At 43.1% G+C, this 25,975-nt stretch overlaps 1 protein-coding gene across 1 annotated transcript in view; it reads right to left on the bottom strand.

Annotated features, from left to right (window-relative positions):
- LOC125456335 (vitamin D3 hydroxylase-associated protein-like) overlaps positions 1–23,364 on the bottom strand; it is a 91,628-nt gene extending 68,264 nt beyond the window's left edge. The window contains exons 1-4 of the mRNA XM_059647989.1: positions 23,078–23,364; positions 9,833–9,946; positions 8,501–8,641; positions 3,968–4,101 (exon numbers count right to left, since the gene is read on the bottom strand). Of these exons, the coding sequence (XP_059503972.1) occupies positions 3,968–4,101; positions 8,501–8,641; positions 9,833–9,946; positions 23,078–23,284 (596 nt within the window). The 5' untranslated portion in view covers positions 23,285–23,364. The remainder of the gene's footprint in view (positions 1–3,967; positions 4,102–8,500; positions 8,642–9,832; positions 9,947–23,077) is intronic.
- Between the last annotated feature and the right edge of the window lie 2,611 nt (positions 23,365–25,975).

Here is a 25,975-nt window from a genome sequence, read left to right as displayed (position 1 = left end):
CCTGTTCAGAGATGGTATTACACACTTCTGGAGCAGATGAGACTTGAACCCATCCCTCCTGACACAGGAGGTAGTGGCACTAGAGCCTGTCTCAACATCTTTTAAATATTTTTATAACTTAATTTTCTAAACAATCAGTTCAGAGATGTTATGGCACACCATCTGGAGCAGGTAGAACTTGAACCCAGGTCTCTTCGTCCAGGGGTTGTGGCACTACCACAATGCCACAAGAGGAGCCCCCTCACCTCAATCTGTATTTGTACATGGTTAAGACGTGTCGGGTGCATAAACCTTTGTTATTAATATTTTAACACTTCTATGGTGGGGGGGGCGGGGGGGGGGGGGGGGGTGGCGTGCAGGCGGGGAGGTGGTGTGGAACTGGTGTTCCTAAAACCCTAAGGGTAAGAACAGGGGGACTTTTTTTCCCCTAAGTAGTTTCATGTATGTCATTGTTAGCATAGCATTGATTTGTTCCGTGTGTGGTGTATATAGCAGAGGGTATGAGAGGCCATTGAAGGTAGTGGCACGAGTTGGCGTGTGGAAGGAGAGCAAGAGGATGTGAAGAAAGAGGGTGGTGAGCCTAAAATCTAAGCAAAACAACAGTAAAGCAATCCAAGAGAGCTGAAGCATACTTTTTAAGCCAGGCCGCTTTGGAACTTCGCCACTCCTTTAGCCTGCTTCCAGGGGCAGTAGGTCTACTGTGTCCTACATCCTACTCCTGGAGTGAAGATCACCCCATTGGGAACAGTCTGCACCACGCCATGAGTGACGAGCCAGGAAATTTCCCAACTCCAGCCACCTGTGTCCAGAGTAAACGCCTAGCCATTGGATTAGCTGCAAATTCCCCTAAAAGTTATTTGCTCACTTATGTATGTGGAAGTAGTGTGAACTAATGCCGATTGGTGTGTTCATAAGGAGAGGGGAAAGACAAGGCACAGAAGGGGGAATGACAGCATGGGCTGACGGGATATTAAACACAGAGTCAGGGTCATTGTTATGACTAACAGGAGAAAGAACCAGAAAAATCTCAGGAAGACAAAGTTTGGGATGTTTGGAGTGGAAGGTTGCATGTGCTCTTTGAGCTATCAGGTAGGACGCAGGAGGGAGGGTGATCTCCAGTCAAAGAAATGTGTCCTGTGGCAATTCAAAGACATAAAAATTTTTAAAAGTGGGGCAGCATGGTAGGTCAATGGTTGGCACTGTTGCCTCACAGCACCAGGGAGGGCCGGGTTTGATTCTAACCTCGGGTGGCTTTCTGTGTGTTGTTTGCAAATTCTCCCTGCGTCTGCGTGGGCTTCCTCCTATCGTCCAAAGACGTGCAGGCTAGGTGGATTGGCTGTGCTAAATTGCCCAGAGTGTTCACGGATGTGCAGTCTAGGTGAATTAGCCATGGAAAATGCAGGGTTACTGGTACAGGGTAGGGGGTGCAGGTCTGGGGTGGGATGCTCTTCAGAGGGTCAGTGTGGACTTGATGGGCCAAAAGACCTGCTAACAACTATAGGGATTCTACAATTCAACAGTCATTGATAATTGTGCTGCTGTGCACCACTGTATGGTGCATGTTAAATGGGTGGTGTGCCAGTCGTAACAGTTTGCCTGAAACTGGATGGTGGCCAGCTTCTCATGTGTTACCGTGGCTGCGCTCATCCAGGTAAGTGAAGGATTAAATGACATACTCCTGCACCAACCGAGATCGATTTGTTCAGACCACATTGAGGAACAAGCTGAAACGTTATTGATATGTAAGATTCCATACTATTCCGAGCCATGCCGTAGCTACTACACTGTCAATGGATGAGGGGTAGGGAGAAAAATGGCAACTAAATATAAATCAAACCAAGCACAGAGTGTAGGGCACTCTCTCTAAAACAAACAAAAAAAGGGTGTTTCATCAATAATATTAGATGCTAAGATAAGAAACTGCAATAATTAAATGACTGCCACACCAAATAGTTTTTGTGTATTCAAATCACCTGGGGGCAAGGGATCCAAAGTTTCAGGTTATTAGATTCAGAATACCAAATAGGATCTCTAACTGCCAATGTGGTATACTGCATCCACTGTACCCGGTGCGGCTTTCTCTACATTGGGGAAACCAAGCGGAGGCTTGGGGACCGCTTTGCAGAACACCTCCGCTCAGTTCGCAACAAACAACTGCACCTCCCAGTCGCAAACCATTTCCACTCCCCCTCCCATTCTCTTGATGACATGTCCATCATGGGCCTCCTGCACTGCCACAATGATGCCACCCGAAGGTTGCAGGAACAGCAACTCATATTCCGCCTGGGAACCCTGCAGCCATATGGTATCAATGTGGACTTCACCAGTTTCAAAATCTCCCCTTCCCCCACTGCATCCCTAAACCAGCCCAGTTCATCCCCTCCCCCCACTGCACCACACAACCAGCCCAGCTCTTCCCCCCCACCCACTGCATCCCAAAACCAGTCCAACCTGTCTCTGCCTCCCTAACCGGTTCTTCCTCTCACCCATCCCTTCCTCCCACCCCCAGCCGCACCCCCAGCTACCTACTAACCTCATCCCACCTCCTTGACCTGTCCGTCTTCCCTGGACTGACCTATCCCCTCCCTACCTACACCCTCTCCACCTATCTTCTTTGCTCTCCATCTTCGGTCCGCCTCCCCCTCTCTCCCTATTTATTCCAGTTCCCTCCCCCCATCCCCCGCTCTGATGAAGGGTCTAGGCCCGAAACGTCAGCTTTTGTGCTCCTGAGATGCTGCTTGGCCTGCTGTGTTCATCCAGCCTCACATTTTATCATCTTAGGATCTCTAACTAAACAGCTGCGAGCCAAGAGATGCACTTCCATACCTCGCTGCAAAGTTGCAAGGAGAAATCACTGAGTCATAATCTTCCACAACCATTAAAGGCCCTCTCCCTCTGTTCCCCGAGAACTCTTGAACTCGCTTTCAGCAGTAAGGTTCCTGCTGTCCTGACTACTCCTTGCAACTTTGATCATACAAATCAGTAAGGCTCAAAATGGTCGAAGCAGATCAATCTCATTTGGGGCAGGAATATGTCACTTAATTCTCCACTTATGTGGATGTGCGCAGCTATAACAACACATAAGAAGCTGGACACTACCCAGGTCATGGCAACCTGTTATGATTGGCACCTCATCCATTAAACATGCGCCCCATGGTGGTACACAGCAGCACAATTGTCAACTGTTGAATCACAGCAGACCATTCAGCCCATCAAGTCTGCATTGACCCTCTGAAGAGCATTCCACCAAGACTTGTACCCCCTACCCTAACCCTGCTATAGAAAGGAGATGACTAATCCACCTATCCTGCACAGCAGGAGAATGTGCAAACAGACAGTCGCCCGAGTTTGGAAGCGAACCCAGGTCCCTGGCACTTTGAGGCAAGAGTGATAACCACTGAACCACTGTACCACCCCACTTTTAAACTTAATTTAAAACTTAAAAAAAGCAATTATGAAAGACTTTGAGGTGTTAACTATTTGTATTTTTTCTAAAAAAAGACTTATTCTACCAAGGTTATGCTTAACTTTTTAAACTCTGTTTCTCTTACTACTTAGTATCTTTCTTTTGTAGGTACCTTTGTACCTATGATTGTGCTATGTGTGGTCACATTATACACTTTTCACTATACTCCTGTACTTGAGTATGCATGACAATATAATCTAAATAATTCTGCTCCTCTACCTTACGGTCTTATGATCACATAGATTCAGAACAGAACTCAAACTGCACGTGTAAGAGTTGTACAGTCCCTACAAGGCACCCACTTCCTTTGCTTGTGACATTTTGCTTCTTGTAGTTATGTTGTGTGACAGCAATTTTAATTTTTACAATAATTTACTGTATTTTTACAGAAGCAGGTGATCATTTTGACAACTCCTTTATTCACAATGTAGAGCGAACTATATTAAAACATGTTAAAGTTTCCTTGAGCTGATAAAGTGTCAGCAGCCTCTACATGATTACCTTAGCATAGACTGAGGGACATTTGTCTTCACAAAAGGAATAGCCCCTTGTTTCTTCAGCACTTGGACCACGACACTGTCTTCAGTTGCTGGCTGCTGTAAGAATTTCTTCAGTCCACATGTTGAATCGTGACCCTGCATTAAAAAGTAATATGCCTCTTGAAAAAAAAAATTCTTTTTCTATTTCACTTAGGACAGCAGAAACTAGTTAAAAGCAAGATTGGAAGTATTGTCAATTTTTGCTCCCTTGCCTGCGCCTGAGGAAAATTTGCCTGGAAAAACGTGGATCTGTCTGGATTTTTTTAGGAATTTAGCAATGAATCAATATTCCCAAGAGAAAGCCATGTCCAATTTTAGGGATCTACATGCAACTGAACGCAGCAAAAAAAATCCAAAGAGGGCCCTTACATCTCCCTTCTATAGCTGCTAGAAGATTGCACAAACAGCTAACCCACCTTGAAGAATGCCTAGGAAAATCTGAGCAATAATAAAAGTTAAATTATTGTAAACAAATATCTTCTGGGATGCAAACCATCTGCAACAGCAGTAGCACATTTCATTGGAAGGAACAAACATTTGTCTATAATCATGCCTTCCTGCAACATTGAACCATTCAAAATCCAGAAATACTTTGAGCAAAAAACATTATTTTTATTCATTTGTGGGATGTGGGTGTTGCTGGCTGGTCAGCATTTCTTGCCCATCCTTAGCTGCCCTTGAGAAAGTGGTAGTGAGCTGCATTCTGGAACTGCAGCTTATGTCCTGTTGTAAGTTGACCCACAACACTATAAAGGAAGGGATTTCCAGGATTTTGACCCAGCGACAGTGAAGGAATAGTGATATATTTCCAAGTCAGGATGGTGAGTGACTTGGAGGGGAACCTGAAGGTAGTGGTGAGCCCAAATATCTGCAGCCCTTGTCCTGTCAGATAGAAGTAGTTGTGGGTTTGGAAGGTGCTGGGGATCTTTGGTGAATTTCTGCAGTGCACCTTGTAGATAGTACACACTGCTGCTACTGAGCGTCGGCGGTGGAGGGGGTGGATGCTTGTGGATGTGGTGCCAATCAAGCGGGCTGCTTTATCCTGGACGGCGTCAAGCTTCTTGAACGTTGTTGGGGCTGCGCAGATCCAGGCAAGTGGGGAGTATGCTTACTGAAAAATAGGTTATAAGAGGCAAATGCATGCAATCAATGGGCAGGCCTGTTGCACACCTAATGCTGAGGCCATATTGCCTTTGGGCCACAGATGTGGATACCAAAATGGGCACCCTAGGCAGCTTTTGCTTTCCTATTCACTCATGGGACTGCGAATCATTGGCTGACCAGCATTTAATGCCCATCTTTAGCTGCCCTTGAACTGGATAGCATTGAAAGTCAACCACATTGTTGTGGCTCTAGAGTGACATGTAGACCAGGCAAGGTGAGGATGGCAGATTCCCTTCCTTGAAGGATATTAGCAATTTAGATGGGTTTTTCCAACATTTGGCAATGGTTTCATGGTTATCTGTAGATTCTTAATTCCAGATTTGGTTTTACTGAATGTATATCCCACCACTTGCCATAGCGGAATTCGAACCTGGATCTCCAGAATGTTAGCGGAGTTTCGGGATTAAGAGTCAAAAGATAATACCACAAGGCCGTTGGCAACTCTAGCTCACTAGAGAGAAGCTTCATCCAACAGTTTGCTGTATGACTAGCCACAGATGTCAACTAAGACCTTAGAGAGATTGAGGAAGGGGTATGACCAAGGATGAAGACAGCGATAGCTGGGTTCAGGGTGGGAGAAGTTGGTATAGGAAAGCTGAATCAAAATCTTGATCTCATATTCAAGCAAATATCTTGACTAAAATCACCCTTCTGGTAGCAGTCCACATCAGGCCAGGCAGCATCAGAGGAGCAGGAAGGCTGACGTTTTGGGTCATGGCCCTTCTTCAGAAATGGGGGAGGGGAAGGGGGCTCTGAAATAAATAGAGATGGAGGGGGCAGTGATAGAAGATGGATAGTGAAGTGGATAGGGTGGGAGAGATGATGAACAGGTCAAGGAGGCAGGGATGAAGCTAGTAAAGGTGAGAGTGTAGGTAGGTAGTGGTGGGGATTGCTCAGTGAGGTGGATTGACCCAGTAGGTGGGAGGGACGATGGACAGGTCAATGAGGCAGGGATAAGAGGAGGTGGTGGCCTTGGGATGAGGTTGGAGATGGGGAGATATGGAAGTGAATAAAGTCCACATTGAAACCACTGGGTTGTAGACTTCCAAGGCAGAATGAGGTGCTGCTCCTCCAGGCTCAGAGGCTGCTGTGCAGAGCACCTACGCTCGGTTCACGACAAGCGACGCCTCTCAGTCGCGGACCACTTCGACTCCCCCTTCCATTCCCTAGACAAGATGTCCATCCTGGGCCTCCTCCAGTGTTACAACGATGCCACCTGGAAATGTGAACTTTATTAGCTTCAATATTTCCCCATTTCTGACCGCATCCCAAGACCAGACCCCTCCTCACCAACCTCATCCCTGCCTCAGTGGCCTATCCATCTTCCCTCCCACCTATCAGCTGAACCTACCTCACTGTCCAATCCTCACCACTACCTACCTATTCTCACCTTTACTGGCTTCATCCCCGCCTCCTTGACCTGTATGTCTTCTCTCCCACCCTATCTGCTCCACCATCTACCTATCACCGACCCCCTCTATTTATTTCTGAGCCCCCTTCCCCTCCCCCATTTCTGAAGAAGATGCTGACCTGAAATGTCAGCTTTCCTGCTCGGCCTGCTGTGTTCCTACTGTTATCTCTGACTCCAGCATCGGCAGTTCTGACTGTCTTTTAGTCAATTGTGCGCTGTGCTGTCTGCAGCTGCAACCTGTTTGTCTGGGTCTACAGCCTGTTTATTTCAGTATCTTTGCACAGATACTTCAGCCAAAACTTGGCTTCATTTCCCATCGAGCTATTATCCAATTCTGCCATTTTGAGTGGCCCGTCTGGCTACATAAGAAACAAATTAATTGACAGCTTTCTCGTGGAATTGTGCGTGCGTGAGTTTTTAAAAGAACTGGACTGGATGATTTGGACAAAATCTGAAACATCGGGAGAGACTGGAGAGGACACACATACAGTTTTAAAAGCCAGTAACACAACCTGAAAAATTGGGCACACAAGCACACACATGCACACGCACACGCACGCAAGCATGTGCAGACATGCATATTTATTAAACTCAAGCATTCAAGAATCTGAATAAAAATAATGTGCAATGGCATGAAATATAGCAGGAAATTAGCAATAGGTAATGTTGCTCATTCGAAAAGCCAATGTAGGCACAATGGGCCAAACGGCCTCCTTCTGTACCATAAGTCTTGGATTAAATGGTACAGATGGTTTAATTCATTGCCTCTGCAAACCTAAGCCACATTCCTGGCCGATATGGGTGTTCAAGTTTAGAGCTCAAGGATGAAGCCACGTATTGGCTACCTAGGGCTGAAGGCAAGGGACCAAAAGACAGGAAATGTTAGGAGCCGTTTTACACTCTAAGGGTTAAATCATACTTCCATAGTAAAAATGAAAGGCAGGTTTCAACTTTGTATGAAGTGAACCTCATGCGGCTTAGAGACTAGCAGCAGCAGGATCCCTGTAGGCATCTGAGTAAACTCGAGACTATGTTAATAAAAACATTTTAAGAAGGCCTTAGGAATTAGAAAGCCACTGATAAAAGGAACACACAGCAACATCTAAGGTGAGACTGTTCACTCCCTGACTGGGTGAAGGAAACCTTAACAGATTAAGCCATGAGACAGAAGGGACGGCACAGCAGCTCAGCTGTTAGCACTGCTGCCTCACAGTGCAAGGGACCTTGGTTTGATTCCACCCTCTGGAAAGTGTCTGTGTGGAATTGCACATTCTCCCCATGCCAGTGTGGGTTTCCTCCAGGTGCTCCACCTTCCTCCCACAGTCCAAAGATTTGCAGGTTAGGTGGATTGGCCATGCCAAATTGCCCATAGCGTCCAGTGATGTGCAGGCTAGGTGCGTTAGTCATGGGAAATGAAGGGTTACAGGGCAAGGGTGGGTGGGTGGGGATGAGATGCTCTGAGGGTCAGTGTCAACCTGATGAGCTGAATGGCCTGCTTCCGCACTGTAGGGATTCTATAACATTTGTTTTTTTTGCTGTGCTTGAAGTCAGATTGGAATGTAGATAAGGGGATGCTGATACTATAAGCTAAAATCAACTTGTCTGTGCGCATTAACAGTTTTGCTTCAGTGTAATAACCAAGACAGATATCTTCTTGTGTCACTCAAGTAAAATGATCATAAGAGCCTAATATTCCATTTCCCGCATTTGATTATTTAAAAATCAAGACAATAATTTAATAGCACTCACTCGACCATAGTGGGTGCAAACAGACAAACTCACCATTTCTGGCAAAGTCTTAGGTTCTCACCCCAAGTAAAGTAACTTTAGTTTTGCTCCCTTCTCATTTCACCCAGCAGCAGACACCATTATCACTGTCTCCACCAACACATCTTCACATCAAATCAACTGAACGTCTACCTTGTAGCTCACATTGTCCTTAATGCTGACAGGGATCCCATACAGAAGTCCTTTCTTCTTCCCATCAAGATTCTTCAGCTGTGTTTGACATTCTGGAAGAAAATCTGTGATGCAGTTCAGCAGTTCAGTGACTTCCAAAGCCTTTAAAAAAAAGAAATAGTAGGCAAATTAAGCACGACACTGCAAGTATGAAAATATTTTGCTTCCTTTTTCATTAATTCGTATGATCTAAGCATCATTGTCAAAGCTAGCATTTATTGTGCATCCCAACTGCCCTTGCAAAAGTGGAGGCAAGTCACCTTCCTGAACTGCTGCAGTGCACACTGTGCTGCTAAAAACGGGGAGTTCCAGAATTTTGACCCAGTGACAGCACTACGATAGTTTCAAATTAGAATGGTACGTGGCTTGGTGGTGAACTTGCTGGCAGTGGCGCTCCCATGCACCTCGTGCCCTGCAAGCAATGGAGGTTGCAAATGTGTTGCCAGAGGCTTAGCAAGTTGCTGCAGTACAAATGGTACATACTTAAATTTAACTTCGATTTAGATTTTATTGTCACGTGTACTCAAGTACCAAAGTACAGTAGTACAGTGAAAAATGTATAATCAGCACCATCTTTTATACATAGGTACTTAGGCACAAAAAAGGTACGAAGTAGTAAGAGAAAGAGTTTAAAAAGTTAAGCGTAACCTTCATAGAATAAAGTAAAAACATGGTTAATAGGTAGTAGTTAGCATCGAAGTCTTTCTTAATTCCCCTATTTTCAAATGCAAATTAAAAGTTCAACAGTCACGGATGATTGTGCTGCTGTGCACCACTATGTGGAGAATGTTTATTGGGTGGTGTGCCAATCATAACAGTTTGCCTGGTCTGGGATGGTGTTACCGTGGCTGCACTCATCCAGGTAAGTGAAGGATTAAATGACATACTCCTGCACCAACCAAGATCGATTTGTTCAGACCACATTGAGGAACAAGCTGAAACGTTATTGATTTGTATGATTCCATACTATTCCAAGCCATGCCGTAGCTACTACACTGTAAATGGATGAGGGGTAGGGAGAAAAATGGCAACTAAATATAAATCAAACCAAGCACAGAGTGTAGGGCACTCTCTCTAAAACAAACAAAAAGGGTGTTTCATCAATAATATTAGATGCTAAGATAAGAAACTGCAATAATTAAATGACTGCCACAAACAAACAGTTTTTGTATATTCAAATCGCCGGTTCAACAATGACAGCTGGGGTCAAGGGATGCAAAATTGCACATTATTAGGTTCTGAATACCAAATAGGATCTCAAACAGTTGCAAGTCAGGCAATGCATTTCCATACCTTCTCCATGTAAGCAAGCACCACACAGTCAGGAGAAAGAGAACCTTCCTGCAATCGTTCCTGAAGGTTCAGAAGTGATAGAGACAGAATAGATTCAATGTCTCCAGATCTGCCCTAAGAAAAGAACATTTTGGTTATACATGGGATAAAATGCATGACTACAAGATGAAGTACTATTTACCTCACTGTTCATACATTGTAAATTAATAATTTGCTTGGAAAATGTAATGATATGTTCCAGGGTTAATAATTGCTCTTCCAGAATTCTTTCATTCATGTTTGGGATGATATAGTATAGTATAGAGTATGGAATGATATGTAGTATACACAGCTCCTGAACTAGGAATTGGAAAACAAATCATTGTTCTCCGACTGGAAGCTACATGCAAAAATATATTGGTGACAACAAGATTTGGTTTGTTTATTTTGTCCTGCATGATGGATAGCAGGCTCATGTTTTATGGCCATGCCAGCTTACTACTGTGATGAGATGTACCTTTATGAGGGATTTGATCGGTCCTGTTTTTCTTGAAGACGGGCATTGTGAAAATAATGCTGACATGTCTGGGCCAGGGAAAGCAGAGCATACAGCTTTGGGTTTTTTATTCCCCAAAATTAGACAAAAGAAGCACAAGTGGGTAGAGTCAGCCTCACACTGACACTTTTAGTTTTTGCTTTCAGTTCTTGAAACTGGGGGTTTGGAGGAAGATGCAAGATACTGGCTCTCTCTGCTGCTGCAAAAAGCTCAAGTTCTCTTTTTCAGCTGCTAAATTGAGTCCACTGGTGTTCCTGTTCCTCGACTAGAGAAGATAGCAAGTGAGACAAATCTGTTTTGCTGAACGTGCCTCTGCCAAATGGGGTGCTGCAATATTGGAACAGTTGATGAGTAGTCGATATATATTTTATTACACATATATTTAAGTCTTTTATTAAAGTCATGTCAATTTTCATTTTCTGTCTGTATTTCAACTGTAGTGTAAGAATAAAGCGTGTTTTGCTTAACACCAAGAGGTTTAACCAATTGGATCGCATCTGGAACACAATGCCTTACAGTTGCCTTCATATAAGAATCTAGGCTATCTCCTTGATATATTTTGAGGTGTTTTGGTCTGATCCACAACACTACATTTGGTTCAGATACAATGCGTGTTTCTTCAATGCGAATTGGCTTTAACACAATTGAAGAATTTAAACCGCTTTTTGTAGAACACAAACTTTCGTTATCTGTATTAGTAGTGAAGTGATTCCAGCCCCATTAGTTTAAATGGCATGGCTATTGGGCGATTTTCTTATAATGCAAGATCACAAGTACAGAACTATCGCATTATATCAGAACCAACTGTATAAGCTGCCATCCTTTTTAAGGTGTACAAAACTACAAGGCCTGCTTGATCTAGTGTGCTTGAGAAAAACCACTTCCCAGTCTAATTAAAAGTGTCACTTGTAATTAACAAGTTACAGCTCATTGCATGTTAGCAACTAGTTACAGATTCCTTTGATATGATGGACATAGTTACAGAGACTCAAATGTTAGGATCTCAAACGAATAAAACCTAAGTTGTTCTGCCCATGGAGTGGGAGATTCGTCTGGCATTCCATCTTCATCCTTTCAGACCTCTATACATCTCCAACTTACCTTCAAAGTTACATCCTCTACTGAAAATTCAGAGCGGAAACTACGGATGGGGAGAGATGTAGAAAAGTTAATCTGCAGATTACACGATTCCCCAAAACACATCCTTACACTTGGTTGTTTCCCGGGTGGACGTCCGCAAGTCCCTTAAATCCTTTGGATTTCATTTGCAGAAATCATTTTCCTTGCTGAGGCACACAACTTCAATTTGAACTACTTTAAGTCACTGTTTTTTTGAGTCCCTTCACAGTGGTGGCTTCCAAGCATCACATCTTCAATCAGTCTCAGATAATTTCTATTCACAGTCTGCTTCTAGATATGTGCTTAAGCATCTAAACAGTTGATATACGTCAATTGCTTTACGCTATCTCATTCATCCTGAGTGACTGAATTGCTGTGCAACAAACATGTTCACTTCCTTAAACATAAACAGTAAATGCTGGAGAAACTCAGCAGACTGACAGCATCTGTGGAAACAAACACACAGTTAACATTGAGTCCAATTTGACCCAATGCTGGAATTGAAAAGGGAGCGATGGAAAAGTACAGGCTTTCATATTGTGAAAGAGTAGGTGGAGAAGGACAAATGGAACAGAGGGGCAGGTTAGAAGGCATGCAATAATACAGATCACTTGGTTACAGATCAAAAAAAGGGCAGCGCTAACTGTTGTAGTAGTATTAACAGCAGAATAAGTTAGTTCTGCTGAAAAAAAATCTAAGAAAACTGGACATTGATGGCAAAGGGAGGTGAGAGGAAGAAGTAGGTCAGGTAGAGAAGGCAAAAAAAAGGACAACGAAAGGGTGGAGTTCATAGGCTTTAAAAGTCCCTAAAATAGAAGCCAAGATTCTGTTCTTCCAGCTTGCATGGGATTTCACTGGACCACTGCAGGGCAGAAAAGTGAACGAGAGAGTAAAATAGTGTACAAAAATGGTAGGAATCCAGAAGATCAGGGTCATATATGCAAACTGAGTGCAGGTCTTCCACATAGTGGCTACTTCATTTGCATTTAGACACCCTGATATTTAAGAGACCGCAGGCAGGCAGTGAATACAGTAGACTACCTTGGAAGGCATACAAATAAATCATTGCTTCACCTGGAAGAATTATTTGGGGTCTTGGAAAGGGAAGAGGGAAGTTGTTTTCACATTTTAAAAAATGGGAACTCAATGTTACACCTCTGCAATTAGGCACAGGAGTAGACCATTCTGCCCCTCAAGCCTGATCCATGATTCAATGATATCATGGCTGATCTGAAGCCTAACTTCATGTACTTGCTTTTAGTCCATATTCCTTAATAGCTTCAATTAACAAATTTTAATCTATTATGAGTTTAAAATTAGCAACTAATCTTACAACGACTGCTATTTGTGGAAGAGAGTTCCAAATGTTTTCTGCCTTTTGGGAAGTAGTTTTACACACATCATCTCTCCTGGATGGTCTGGTCCTAATTGTCAGACTGCTCTCCCAAGATAGAACATAGAACATAGAACATTACAGCACAGTACAGGCCCTTCAGCCCTCATTGTTGTGCCGACCTGTCATACCTATCTCAAGCCCATCTAACCTACACTATTCCATGTACGTCCATATGCTTGTCCAATGTTGACTTAAATGTACTTAAAGTTGGCAAATCTACTATCGTTGCAGGCAAAGCGTTCCATACCCTTACTACTGAGTAAAGAAACTACCTCTGACACCTGTCCTGTATCTTTCACCCCTCAATTTAAAGCTATGCCCCCTCGTGCTCGCCGTCACCATCCTAGGAAAAAGGCTCTCCCTATCCACCCTATCTAACCCTCTGATTATTTTATATCTTTCAATTAAGTCACCTCTCAACCTTCTTCTCTCCAATGAAAACAGCCTCAAGTCCCTCAGCCTTTCTTTCTAAGGCCTTCCCTCCATACCAGGCAACATCCTAGTAAATCTCCTCTGCACCCTTTCCAAAGCTTCCACATCCTTCTTATAATGCGGTGACCAGAACTGTATGCTAGACTCCAAGTGCAGCCGCACCAGAGTTTTGTACAGCTGCAATATAACCTCTTGGTTCCGGAACTCGATCCCTCTATTAATAAAAGCTAAAACACTGAATGCCTTCTTAACAACCCTGTCAACCTGGGTGGCAACTTTCAAGGATCTGTGTACATGGACACCGAGATCTCTCTGCTCATCTACACTACCAAGAATCTTACCACTGGCCCAGTACTTTGCATTCCAGTTACTCCTACCAAAGTACATCACCTCACACTTGTCTGCACTAAACTCCATTTGCCACCTCTCAGCCCAGCTCTGCAGCTTATCTATGTCTCTCTGTAACCTACAACATCCTTCGTCACTATCCACAACTCCACCGACCTTGGTGTCGTCTGCAAATTTACGAACCCATCCTTCTACGCCCTCATCCAGGTCATTTATAAAAATGACGAACAACAGTGGACCCAACACCGACCCTTGTAGTACACCACTAGTAACTGGTCTCCAGGATGAACATTTCCCATCAACCACCACCCTCTGTCTTCTTTCAGTAAGCCAAGTTCTGATCCAAAAATTTCAGTAACTGGAGAAGAGTCCACATGCATTCTCCACCTTTCGCCGCAAATCTGCTCCCACAGTTCCCAGCGCTGACAGGCCGATGGGACACTGAACATTTAAAAGTTGTGACATCAAACACAGGCATTTCAAATATCAGTGCAAAAATTCACTGAAAATCCAGTTACAATGGAAAGACCTCGTGAATTTAGTCAAAGCAGCTTTTGGTACCTTTCGGTTGAGTCAATCAGCATAAGCTAACGGTGCTCAACACCACAGTCCCTAATTACTGGGTTGACATCCAGCAGGATACATGTCCAAGGTGAATGACTATTGACTCTATGGCAGTAATCCATGCATCAGAGAGGGTATTTGCTTGTCGAGGCTCAAAAATCTTAGTTCTGGGTCTTAAATTAGTACCTGAATTGGGGAATACAGGAATGGACAGAGCAGAAATGGTGGCTCAACATCCAAATCATTATCTTGGTAACTGCACAAACTAGTAGCCAGGAAATCATTGTTCATGCTGGCTGCTCTTCCACTTATTCATTTATTCAACATCCCAGAAGGGAAAGAGATCAGCTAGGTTTCCACAGGCATTTCAGAAGCCACACTGATATGGCTAATTTCATACTCGTAAATTCTTTCCAAAATGATTAGTACTGAGTAAACGGAAATCAGAAACCCCACGCATTCTCCCTTACAGCATGGATGTATTCATCGACATGAGTTTGATGTGTCCCATCAGCCTGTCAGCACCGGGAACCGTGGGAACAGGCCCGCAACAGTGGGCGGAAAATGCATGTAGACTCCTCTCCACCTCACTGAAGACTTACAAATTATCCTTAATAGTTACAATATTGGAAAATATGTGACAACACCAGTGAAGCTGAGATTATAGGAGAATAAGATAATTTCTTTTTGTGGAAAAAAAACTACCACAATGACATTAGTCAAAGAGTCAGAGGGATCAGAGTTTTCACAGCAAGGAAAGTGGCCCTTCAGCTCATCAAAAATCTATCTATGCATCCTAATTTTCAGCACTTGCCCAGTATGCCACAGCATTTCAAGTGTTTATCTTAAAATACTTCTTAAATCCCTTAAGGATTTCAGCCTTTGACTTCTGGATACCCACCACCCTCGGAGTGAGAAACAATTTTGTCAAAACACCTTAAAAAAAAAACTTTTGTTCCCCCCATGAAGATTGTGGCCCCTGGTAATTGACCCCTCTCCAAAGGGGAAAACTTACCTCCAGCCATCCCACAGCTTTGCACACCTCAATCAAATACCCTTCTATCCTTTCTACTCAAAGTAAAACAAACAGTTTCTTGTCCCTCTTAATCGTTCTGGCTCAGGTAACATACCGGTGAATCTACCCTGCACCTCCTCACATGCAATTACATTCTTCCTCTAGTGTGATGGCCATAACTGCACACAGTACTTCAGCTGTGTCATAATTATTATTATTATTATTATTATAATAAATATAGCTTCAAAAACAGAAATTGCTGGTAAAATTCAGCAGGTCTGGCAACATCTGCGATGAGAAGTCAGAGCCAGCGTTTTGGGTTGAGTGACCTCAGGGGAGGGTCACTCAATTCAAAATGCAAACTCTGACTTATCTCCACAGATGCTGCCAAACCTGCCGAGCCTTTCCAGCAATTTCTGTTTTTGTTTCTGATTTACAGCATCCACAGTTCTTTTGATTTTTATCCGTCATCACCTTCTCGGCCTTGTATTCAATGTCTTAACCATGTTATATACCTATCCTGCTGCTTTCTATGGACATGGACACCTCAGTCCCTGATTGTCTGTACCCCAACATTCAATACGTACTCCCTTGTCTTGTTACTGTCAGTGAAAAAGTGAGAAACACTAGGATGTTACACTCATGTACATGACAGCAACATACAGCTGAACAGCTAAGTATTTTGCTGCTTTTAGCTATTTCCTTGCTTTCCTTTTCCTTCATTCCCTCTTTCATACTGTCCTCCTCTGGTGTGTCTGTCTCCATTTCTTCTTGCCCATACCTGCCACCGCGTACTTCAGATATACTCTCAGTCTGGGCATGCTGTGCAGGAAATTCCATTTTAGCAAATTCGAACACTATGCTAATGAAACAGCTTTCCGACACATTAGCCCTATGCTCCAAGTATATAGTAATTTGCCTAAAAATGTTCAGACATGGTCTATTGCACTAACTGATATCAAAATATGCCGCTGCAGATCCTGTGCTAAGTGACAGATACTGAAACACACAGACATTTTTCTCCTTCACAAGGTTTCAAAGTAACTATCCCGGCTACATCGAATCCATGCTGCTGTAGATTTATGAAATTATAGTAAGTGGTGGAAGATCTGGAATAGATCCAGATGTTTTGAACCAATGGAATCCATCCTCTAATAGATCTGTATTCAAATCCCTGTCCAAACAGACCTGCCTTGTCTGAGCTAATGTGAACTTTGTCCTTACTGCCCTTGGCTTCTTTAACAGCTGGATTGTGGCAATACCATCTCCATCCATTTGATTCTTGATTGCTTGAGAAACAGTCTCAAACTCAAAGCTGAAGAGTTTGGATGGTAAGTTACAGATCGCTTATTTGTGCAGGATGGGATCTGGAAAACTATATTCGCAAACTTCGGAACGGCCAGAAAGTGCTGCTGCAAAGAAGATCTGGTTTTCAAGTCCACCTCCGCTAGAGGTGTGTCACAGCATGTCTGAGCAGTTTGATTAAAGTGACAACACTCTGGAGATGAATTTTATAATCTCTCATCGAGTGTGCTTTCAGCAGTAAGGTACATACAATACGTTCATTGGCTAGTCCATTAACTTGCTGTGTGCCTCCAATCCAGCCACTTAATTTGGGGTGGAAGGTATCGCTAAGGCACCCATTACCCGCTGAGGCCCATAACTAGCTGATACTGCACCCCTTCAAGCCCTCAGTCCACTTCCATTATACACCAGGGAATAACCTCTTATGGTGCTGTGGTTGTGACTCGACTCTAAAGCCAGGCAATTTGCATTCAAATCCCATCTGCTCTGGAAGTGTATCATAACATTTCTGAACAAGTTGCTTAAAAATATCTACACTGGTGAGTAAAATGTGGGTGATATTGTGAAGGCCTTTGTTTTGATCAAATTTGGTGAAAGGCAAAAGGGAAGGAGGTATATCACTTAAAGGTATGCTGGGTACAAAAGAAGCACCTTTCAAGATGTTATTATCTTGCTTGTGCCTTCCACCTGACCTCCATGTCCTGCTCCCGACACCAATCTTGTTTCCATTAGCACCCTGTGGTGGTCTAACCCTTGCCAACCCAAGTGCCCAGAATATATCTGGGTTTGGGATTGCTTTCTTTTTTTAATTACACTGTCATCAGTTCCATTAGCACCCGCAACTGCATTTTGGCACTACTGTGATTGCAACATCTATCAACCACTGAAATTAAAGACAGAACTGAGGGATATAAGTTTGACCTTCAGTCTGTTTTGGCCACCCAGAGTATGTTATCGTTGCCGGGCAGCCTTCTTTAACGTCAGTCAGTTTGGAAACAACTTATCTTCCAGGAATGTTGAATGGGCTTATGAAAATTCAGGCCCTTAAGATTAATGGGTTTTAGTGATCTTCCTCAGAGCAAGATTGTCAAAACTATCTTCCTTCAAGGGCCATATTCCAAAGTCTGCTGTTTGTTTGTGATTGTAGCCTATTGTCATTTAGGAGCAAACTGTAGAACATTCTGTGTAAGTTATTGTAAGAGTTTTGAAAGGTTTTCCACAGTATTACTATTATCAGTGTTTCCACCAGCTAGATCTTCACAAAGATAAGGAACAGCTTCAAAATAATCTGAAAATAAAACTGATTGCCAATCAAGAACACCATCATTTTGAGCTCAAATGTTGCCAGTATGCAACTCTGACACAATTCTTTCAAATTATATGTACAGTATTCTATTTGTTCACATTTCCAACAATCTTATTTCTTTTTTTTAAAAACACATACAGCTTGGTGTAATGCTATTGTCAACACTGCTCAGTTGAATGCCTTTCCTGCAGTGCAGCAGTACGGTCAACGTTATTTCCAACTTGAACTGTTGGCAAACTTCAATGTAAGCTATTTCACTGAAAATATTTACAGTGATGTGTTTTAGTTGTTAGCTCTCTTTGAAGGTCCTGTGCCAATAAATATATCAATTAGAATAATTCAGAAATAACTGACCATTCTTACTCTCCACATATGAATTCAAAAAATTTTCTTCATGATTTCAGGTCATCCTAACTTGTTTACAGTAATTAACTTGAGAAATGCAGTCACTGCTGTTTGGGGCTCAGCACTGGAAGCAACATTTTCTGCTAAACAAGAATGGGACAATAAGTCACCAAATAATCTGTTTTTGCAAAGCTGATTGAGAAATGAATGTTGGCTGTGACACAGAAAAATTTCCCTGAACCTCTGTCAACTGTGCCACTGAATCTTTCAGTTTCAATGGAAAAGAGCTATCACTTCACATTTCATGCTTAACACTATCTGGACACAAAATTAGTTCCAGTGGCACTGCTGAAGATGACACTACAGAGCACCCTTCTCCTGCTTTGCATTCAGCCTGCAGCTGGTTGTACAATAATGTCCCATTTGAGTAGGATACTGGTGCAGCCATCTCCAGCATACCTTAGAAGCTGTTGAATTGGTCAAATCATTACAATCATCCATACAAACCCGATTTGATCCCTACTCTTTTCCAAGTTGAGCTATGCAGGTGCATTCAATGAATTTACTTTCATTCACCAAAGATTATGTTCAGCCTCAGGGGGACTCACTATCAGCATTACTTAAACGGCCAGGACCAAACTTGCAGCCAGGATATGTTGAAGAACATCCGCTATACAGTTGAAGTTTATTCATACAGATCCCAATTCTACACTGCACCTTCACGTACCACTGCAGCTGAACTACAAGCTGCGTCAGACCAGGTGACAGAGGTTCTTCATCTGCAGTCTTCCGTTCCCTTTCCTCCTCATTGGTCTGCTGTGGTTGGGCTGGCAGAGGAAGGTGGTGGTTCAGGTGGACTTGGCAGGGTGCAATGGAAAACAAGATGAACATGATGACATTGTCTGCGGTTCGCACATTATGGGTAGCAGGATTTGGATGAGCTGGGTGTTCGGAAAGGTTATAAGGCAAGAACAAACTGTTAGAGTCTTTGCAAACAATGGTTACCCTTACAGCTTTGTACGCCATTGCCTGGCAAACACACAACACCAAGAAGACATTGTATGTCCCAAAATGCTGGTCACCCTACCCTATATTACAAACACATCAGAACTGACTACAAGACTCCTACTACCTCTTGGAATAAGGATAGCATTCAAACCAACAACTGCACCTCACCAGCTACTCTCAAAGACGAAAGACCCCAGACCCACAATGACCCACCCCAGCACAAATATGTTACATAAAATACCATGCAACAACTCTGTAAAATCCTACTTAGGCCAGACAGGCAGGAAACTCATCACCAGGATATATGAACACCAACTCACAGCAAAACGGCACGACTAATTCTCCCTCGTTTCAATACACTCCAACATAGAAGGACATCAATTTGACTGGGACAGAGTTACAGAACTGGGACAAGTGAGACAAAGACAAGCATGAGAATTCCTGGAGGCCTGGTTTTTAACCATTGATGCAATTAACAAACATGTTGAAATAGACCCCATCTACATACCACGACTATATAAAACCAGAAACAAGATTGCCCACCATGACAGACCAGACCATACAAACTCAGAGCAATGCAGAACAACAGCACTTCAATAGAGGCTACATAGCGCAGGTGATGTCACCTAGAAGGGAAACAAAACATTTGCATGAAAACCAGTCAGCTCGGCAAACCAACCGACTCCAACCACAATCCAAGCTACAGATCTTCATTAAAACATTAAGCTGTTACCCTCAACAATCTCTAACACCAAATACCTCTGTTGCCCATTTTTTTTGTAGGGCTCATGCTGAGTAATGGCATGAATGATACTTGCCATTTTCTGTCAACAGCTCCTAGCTTAGGGTTGAAAGCGCACACAGAGAATCTAGATGAAGGTCTCAAAATAGGCAGTGTAACATTGTATAGATGTAGAACAGGATCAGTAATCTGACACTGACCCAATTATAAACAGTTCATTATCACAGCTACAGGATTACAGGATATGTCAGTGGTATGATGAAGAGGAGATAAACCTGGCAAAATGGCAGGAGGTCTGACAAACTTGTAAGAAACAGACAGTGCAGTGAAACAGAGTGCCACAAACCCACTCACCATGCATTGATCAGCAAATTGTAATTGAACCCGGGTCCCTGGTGCTGTGAGGCTGCAGTGCTAACCACTGAGCCACCGTGCCACCCTAACTTTAACTCCTTTCGCCATTTGGAGAAGATGGCAGTCAAACCCAATGACACCCTACTCACGAGTGTAAAATTTTGATTCTGCAGTACGTATAAAGATTTTTCCAAGAGTTGGTATCCCCGATTTGTAACATTCTTTTGATTTCAAGTGCTATATCTCCCAGCTCATGAAGGTGCATTGTTGTCAGTTGTAGACAGTATTTTCTTAACCATGGCTGACTATCTAATCCTACAGTGACAGACACTCACTCAGTCTTGTCTGACTTGAAATTCAAGATGACCACTGATAACTATCAGTTTGACAAAATGTTAGGTCTGAATCATCTACTTCCCCAGGACCATCTGATGTATTCTTCAGCTTTAGACTATTTTATTTTATTAACCTTTATGCGGGTAGTTAGTTGATTCATTGCTTTTCTGTGACAGTATCTCGCTTCTGCACATTGTCAAAGTTGCCTATTGTGTAGCAGATACAGCATTTTCTTTTAGTAGCTGTGTCTGTGAGATTTCACAAGGACCTTGTTCTGCACCAGTCCTACTCACTGTACAAGATTTTCACATTTTGTTTCTGACTACATCCATAAATTGACAGCTTTGAACGTAGTCTGCTGACCTCCTTTCCCAAGGCTGATTTTCTTTTCTGAAATGATCCACATTGCTTCTAGGTTTTTGTTTTGTTCACCATTCAAATGGCTTTAATTTTTAAAAAATGCTGAGAGTCAGGTTTTCTTCGGGCTGTAACAAATCTAACAGAATCAACAATACCAACAATTCTCTGTCTCATAAATACTAAGTGAAGTCATCCTAGTTGCATTTGTCCATGATCTGTAGAATCATAACTGAGACCAGCTCTGGATTCCCCTGGATTTTGTACTTTATTCAATTTTGCTTTATCATGAATTGTTACGAGTTCTCAGCTTGAAGTGATTGGCAAAGGGTTTCAGTTTTTCTTGAAAAGATATCCATTACTTAGTTCACCAATTACATCAGCTGTACTCCAAATAAAGGGACAGAAGTATATCTATTTATTCAGTTTGATTTAGTATCCAATTAAGAAGCTATTCTGTATCTCAGAATGTTTTTCTCAAGATGTCCAATTCTGTGTTCTATCTGGCCAATGTCTGAAATCAAGGGCTTCTAACAATAGTATTTGATTCTACGGCTTCCTAATTTTTATTTTATCCTTTAAGCAAGCAAAGTACAGTGACAATAGGAGCTCCGCTGGCAAACTAAAGGGTTTGCCAATGTTTTGCGGCTAAAATGGAGGATTCACACCCTTCTCAGACAACATGGAGGCTGTGTCCCCCTTTTTCAGCTTTACTGTTTAAACTGCACTGTGCATTGCTTTATTAAACAATTTTTGTTTTAATCATGGTTCTACTGAATGATTTCAGCTCCTTGCAGTTTAAGCAAAAGATGGGAATCATTTTTCACACCATGTATGAACAATCTTATACCTTTTCCATGGTCCCAAATAAAGTCTCAAACCTTCTACATTACACCAGATCTGCTCAGGTTTTTAAAATCTGCCCAGTGTTTAAATTAAATTAAATTTAAGTAGTAAGAATCTAACTATGACCATGAATCCATTATCGCAAAAACCCACCTGTTTCACTCATTTTCTTTTAGGGAAGGAAACTGCCATCCTTACCATGTGCATACTTCAACAAACACAATTAACAGCTGAGTACTCCCTCAGCAGAGTCAAGGTTTACTCCAGAAACCCAACAACACTCAGCAAATAATGTGACGCTGCTACAGCCTTAAGAGGTGTGCTTGGTCTTTTTGTTAAATGTAGGCTGAGACAGAGGTAGTGACCTGTCTGCTTCAAAGCCCATAAAGTAGACAGCTTGAGAGGCCTTGGGTTCTTTTTTTCTAAATTTTAAACATCAGAACCAGCCTGAATGGGTGGAGTCAAGCTCCCACAGAAGCAGGACTTTTAGTTCTTCAGTAATAGTTATTGCTGGAGTCTGAAAGCTGTGTTTGGAAGCAACAGTGCATCGCTCCCTGCTACTGTTTTCTCTTGATATTTTTTCCTACTGGACTGGAGAGTTACATTCGAGACAATCAATTTGACCGAATTTGCCAAGGTTATGTTAATGGGATGTTGCTATATTGGAACAATTACTGTTTATTAGTTAATTAATCTATTATTCTGTTAAATTTCCCAATAAAAATACATTATTCCAATTTCTACTTCCTTTTACTGTGTATTAACTATAGTGTTACGAATAAAACACATTTTGCTTCAAGTCTGTTAGTTTGACCGATTGAGTTGCACCTGGAACGCAATGTCTGGCACTTGATTTTAAAATGAGAACAGATTAGTATCTCGGCTGTCTTGTTATATTTGGAGATAACATGGCGTGAAGCTGGATGAACACAACAGGCCAAGCAGTTTCAGAGGAGCAGGAAAGCTTGACGTTTCGGGTCGGGACCCTTTTTCAGAAATCATATATATTATGAAATCATATATTTAGAGGCGGCCTGGTCCGGTCCATAACAATGTCAACACCCATCAATGAGAAAACGCGGGACGCAAATACACCAACAGAGTCTAGAGAATGTGAAGCTTTTGTTTGTTGTTCTGCACTCAATTCAAGTCTCAGCAACCCACTCACAAATGTGATCTCACTTGTGACCGCACATGTTAGATCTCTTGTAAACACTGGAAGTCAATCCTTGCTTACCGAAGCGTTGAACTCCAACACAGCTCTTTCCATTACGTTCAACGCAATCTTCCTGGTCGTATGTGCTTTCTCGATCGCCGCTAGACAGCTCCTTCTGTCTATCCATCTCAGCAATTTATACACTACAGCGGTGCAACAGATTATACCAGGAATTACTTGATACATTTGGGGTGTTATCGCAAATGCATCCACCGTCCACGGAGACATCTTTCAGCGCGACTATCCGTCACAAGCAGCTTCATAGGGAGATACCAACACTAAATAACACGTACGATTCCGCAAAACGGGCGCAAATTGAACCAAGCCGGACTGCTCTGAAATCCAGGCATGGACTCTTACGACAGTGGATTGTTGAAACCCGTTCCAATGCAACACTACAAAGCAAATAACTGCGGATGTTGAGGTTGAGGAAACAGCAATAGATTCCAAACGTTAACTCTGCTTTTCTCCCTCCACGGGTGCTTCCAGACCTGCTGAGTTTCTCCTGCAATTTCTGTTCTTTTTAGTTTGTTCCATTGCAATGCAATTCTTCCGTGGTCTCAGAGATAGTAGATTAAATTAGATTACCTACAGTGTGGAAACAGGTCCTTCGGCCCAACAAGTCCACACCGTCCTTGGGGCATCCCACCCAGACACCCCTGAACACTACAGGCAATTTAGCACGGCCAATCCACCTAGCCTGCACACCTTTGAACTGTGGGAGGAAACCCACGCAGACGCGGGGAGAATGTGCAAACTCCGCACAGACAGTCACCCGAGGCTGGAATCGAACCTGGGTCCCTGGCCCTGTGAGGCTGCAGTACAAACTACTGTTTCATTATGATAATAAAGTGTGAAGCTGGATGAACACAGCAGGCCAAGCAGCATCTCAGGAGCACAAAAGCTGACGTTTCGGGCCTAGACCCTTCATCAGAGACTGATGAAGGTTCTAGGCCCGAAATGTCAGCTTTTGTGCTCCTGAGATGCTGCTTGGCCTGCTGTGTTCATCCAGCTTCACACTTTATTATCTTGGATTCTCCAGCATCTGCAGTTCCCATTATCTCTGATATCTACAGTTTCACCATGCCGCCCAAAGTAGTAGGAACTGCAGATGCTGGAGAATCCGAGATAACAAGGTGTAGAGCTGGATGAACACAGCGGGCCAAGCAGCACCATAGGAGCAGGAAGGCTGACGTTTTGGGCCCAGACCCTTCTTAGTCCCAAAACGTCAGCCTTCTTACTCCTATGGTGCTGCTTGGCCCGCTGTGTTCATCCAGCTCTACACCTTGTTATCTCTTCCATGGTCTCGTTTGCTGACACCGGTGCTTGCTTACTCTGCACCTTGATAAATCAGTGTGCACACACAGTTTCGAGGGACGTGCACTGTGGAAGTGATAGTTTGTTACAGTTAGTACCAAAATCGCTTATTTGGTATTTATTTGAGGAACAATGCAAAACGTACCACAATCTCTTTCCATGATGGACATGTGCATCCCTTCCACTTTGAATCAATGTTCTGTGTCAACATTTGAAACAGGCAAACTTATAAGCATTTTATCAAGCAAAGTTCTGTCCATCTCACTGCTAAAGGGCAGAGGAAGCAGCAGCACCCAGCCCTGCTTCACCATTCCCCCAGACCTCCCCCTTACTGAGGGTAAACGGTCAGTCCTCAATAAAGGGCTCACCTTTGTCCCTCTCCACACACACATCAAAGAATACCACTCACACTTGGACATTGAGCAGTTTTTCCACCGCCTCCACCTCTGCGCTTACTTTGTCTTCCATGAGCCTAACCCTCCCTCTACTGACCCCTTCTCCCGCCTCCAAAACACCCCCTCCTCCTGGACACCATCCCAAGATCTCCTACCCTCCCTCGATCTCTTCATCTCCAACTGCCGCAGCGATATCCGTCGCCTCAACCTCTCCACCCCTCTCACCCAGTCCAACCTCTCCCCTGCAGAGCATGCAGCCCTCCGCTCCCTCCGCTCCAACCCCAACCTCACCATAAAACCCGTGGACAAGGGAGGCACAGTTGTAGTATGCCGTATTTTCTGAAGAAGCGCCTAGGCCCAAAACGTCAGCCTTCCTGCTCCTCTGATGCTGCTTGGCCTGCTGTGTTCATCCAGCTCTATACCTTGTTGTCTCAGATTCTCCAGCATCTGCAGTTCCTACTATCTCTGAAATAATTCTGACCTGGTTCCTTCTTTATGCCCCTGAACCATTGTCTATATGCCTCTGGTACCAATTCCTAGGCACTTAAAATAGCCTGTTTGACATCTTCATAATCTCTTGAGCACCTCATCTGACAGCTCATTAAACATCGCACTAGCCTTGCCTACCAACTTCATTGGAATTAAAATTACCCACATTTTCTCTGGCCAGTACATCTGTTTAGCCAATTTCTTGAAGTTAATGAAAAAACCTTCCACATCTTTTCCATTGAATTTTGGGAATGTTTTGATATATTTGTATGTATTCCTACTAGGCTTTGGCTACTGTAAATTTCTTCATCTTCACTTCTATCTTATACTTTTCTTCCTGCCATTTGAAGTCTTTTTTGCAGCAAGTTCCAACCTCACCTTTTCTAACTCGAACATTCTTTCCCTTTCTTCTCTCTCTCTCTCTCTCTCTCTCTCTCTCTCTCTCTTTCTCTTCTTCTGTTCCCCTCTACTCTCTCTATTTCTCTTTCCTCTGGGTTTGACTGCCATTCAAACTCTCTCACCTTCCTTTCATTCTCAAATTTCAGTTGTCTCATTTGCACTCGAAGTTTTTCTAACGCCACTGCACTGGCCTGTTTCTCTGGTACCCTTGAGTACCTGGCTAACTCCATTACAATTTGATCTTTCCTTTTATCCCAAGTTAACCCAATCCTAATCTGTTTGCTAGTTCTAGCAATGTATCCTTCCTGTTTTTCTAAAC

Source organism: Stegostoma tigrinum, chromosome 8 (assembly GCF_030684315.1).
Source record: "Stegostoma tigrinum isolate sSteTig4 chromosome 8, sSteTig4.hap1, whole genome shotgun sequence".
Lineage (NCBI taxonomy): Eukaryota > Metazoa > Chordata > Chondrichthyes > Orectolobiformes > Stegostomatidae > Stegostoma > Stegostoma tigrinum.
Note: the sequence above shows the minus strand (reverse complement) of the source record. Positions and strands in the feature narration are given on the sequence as shown.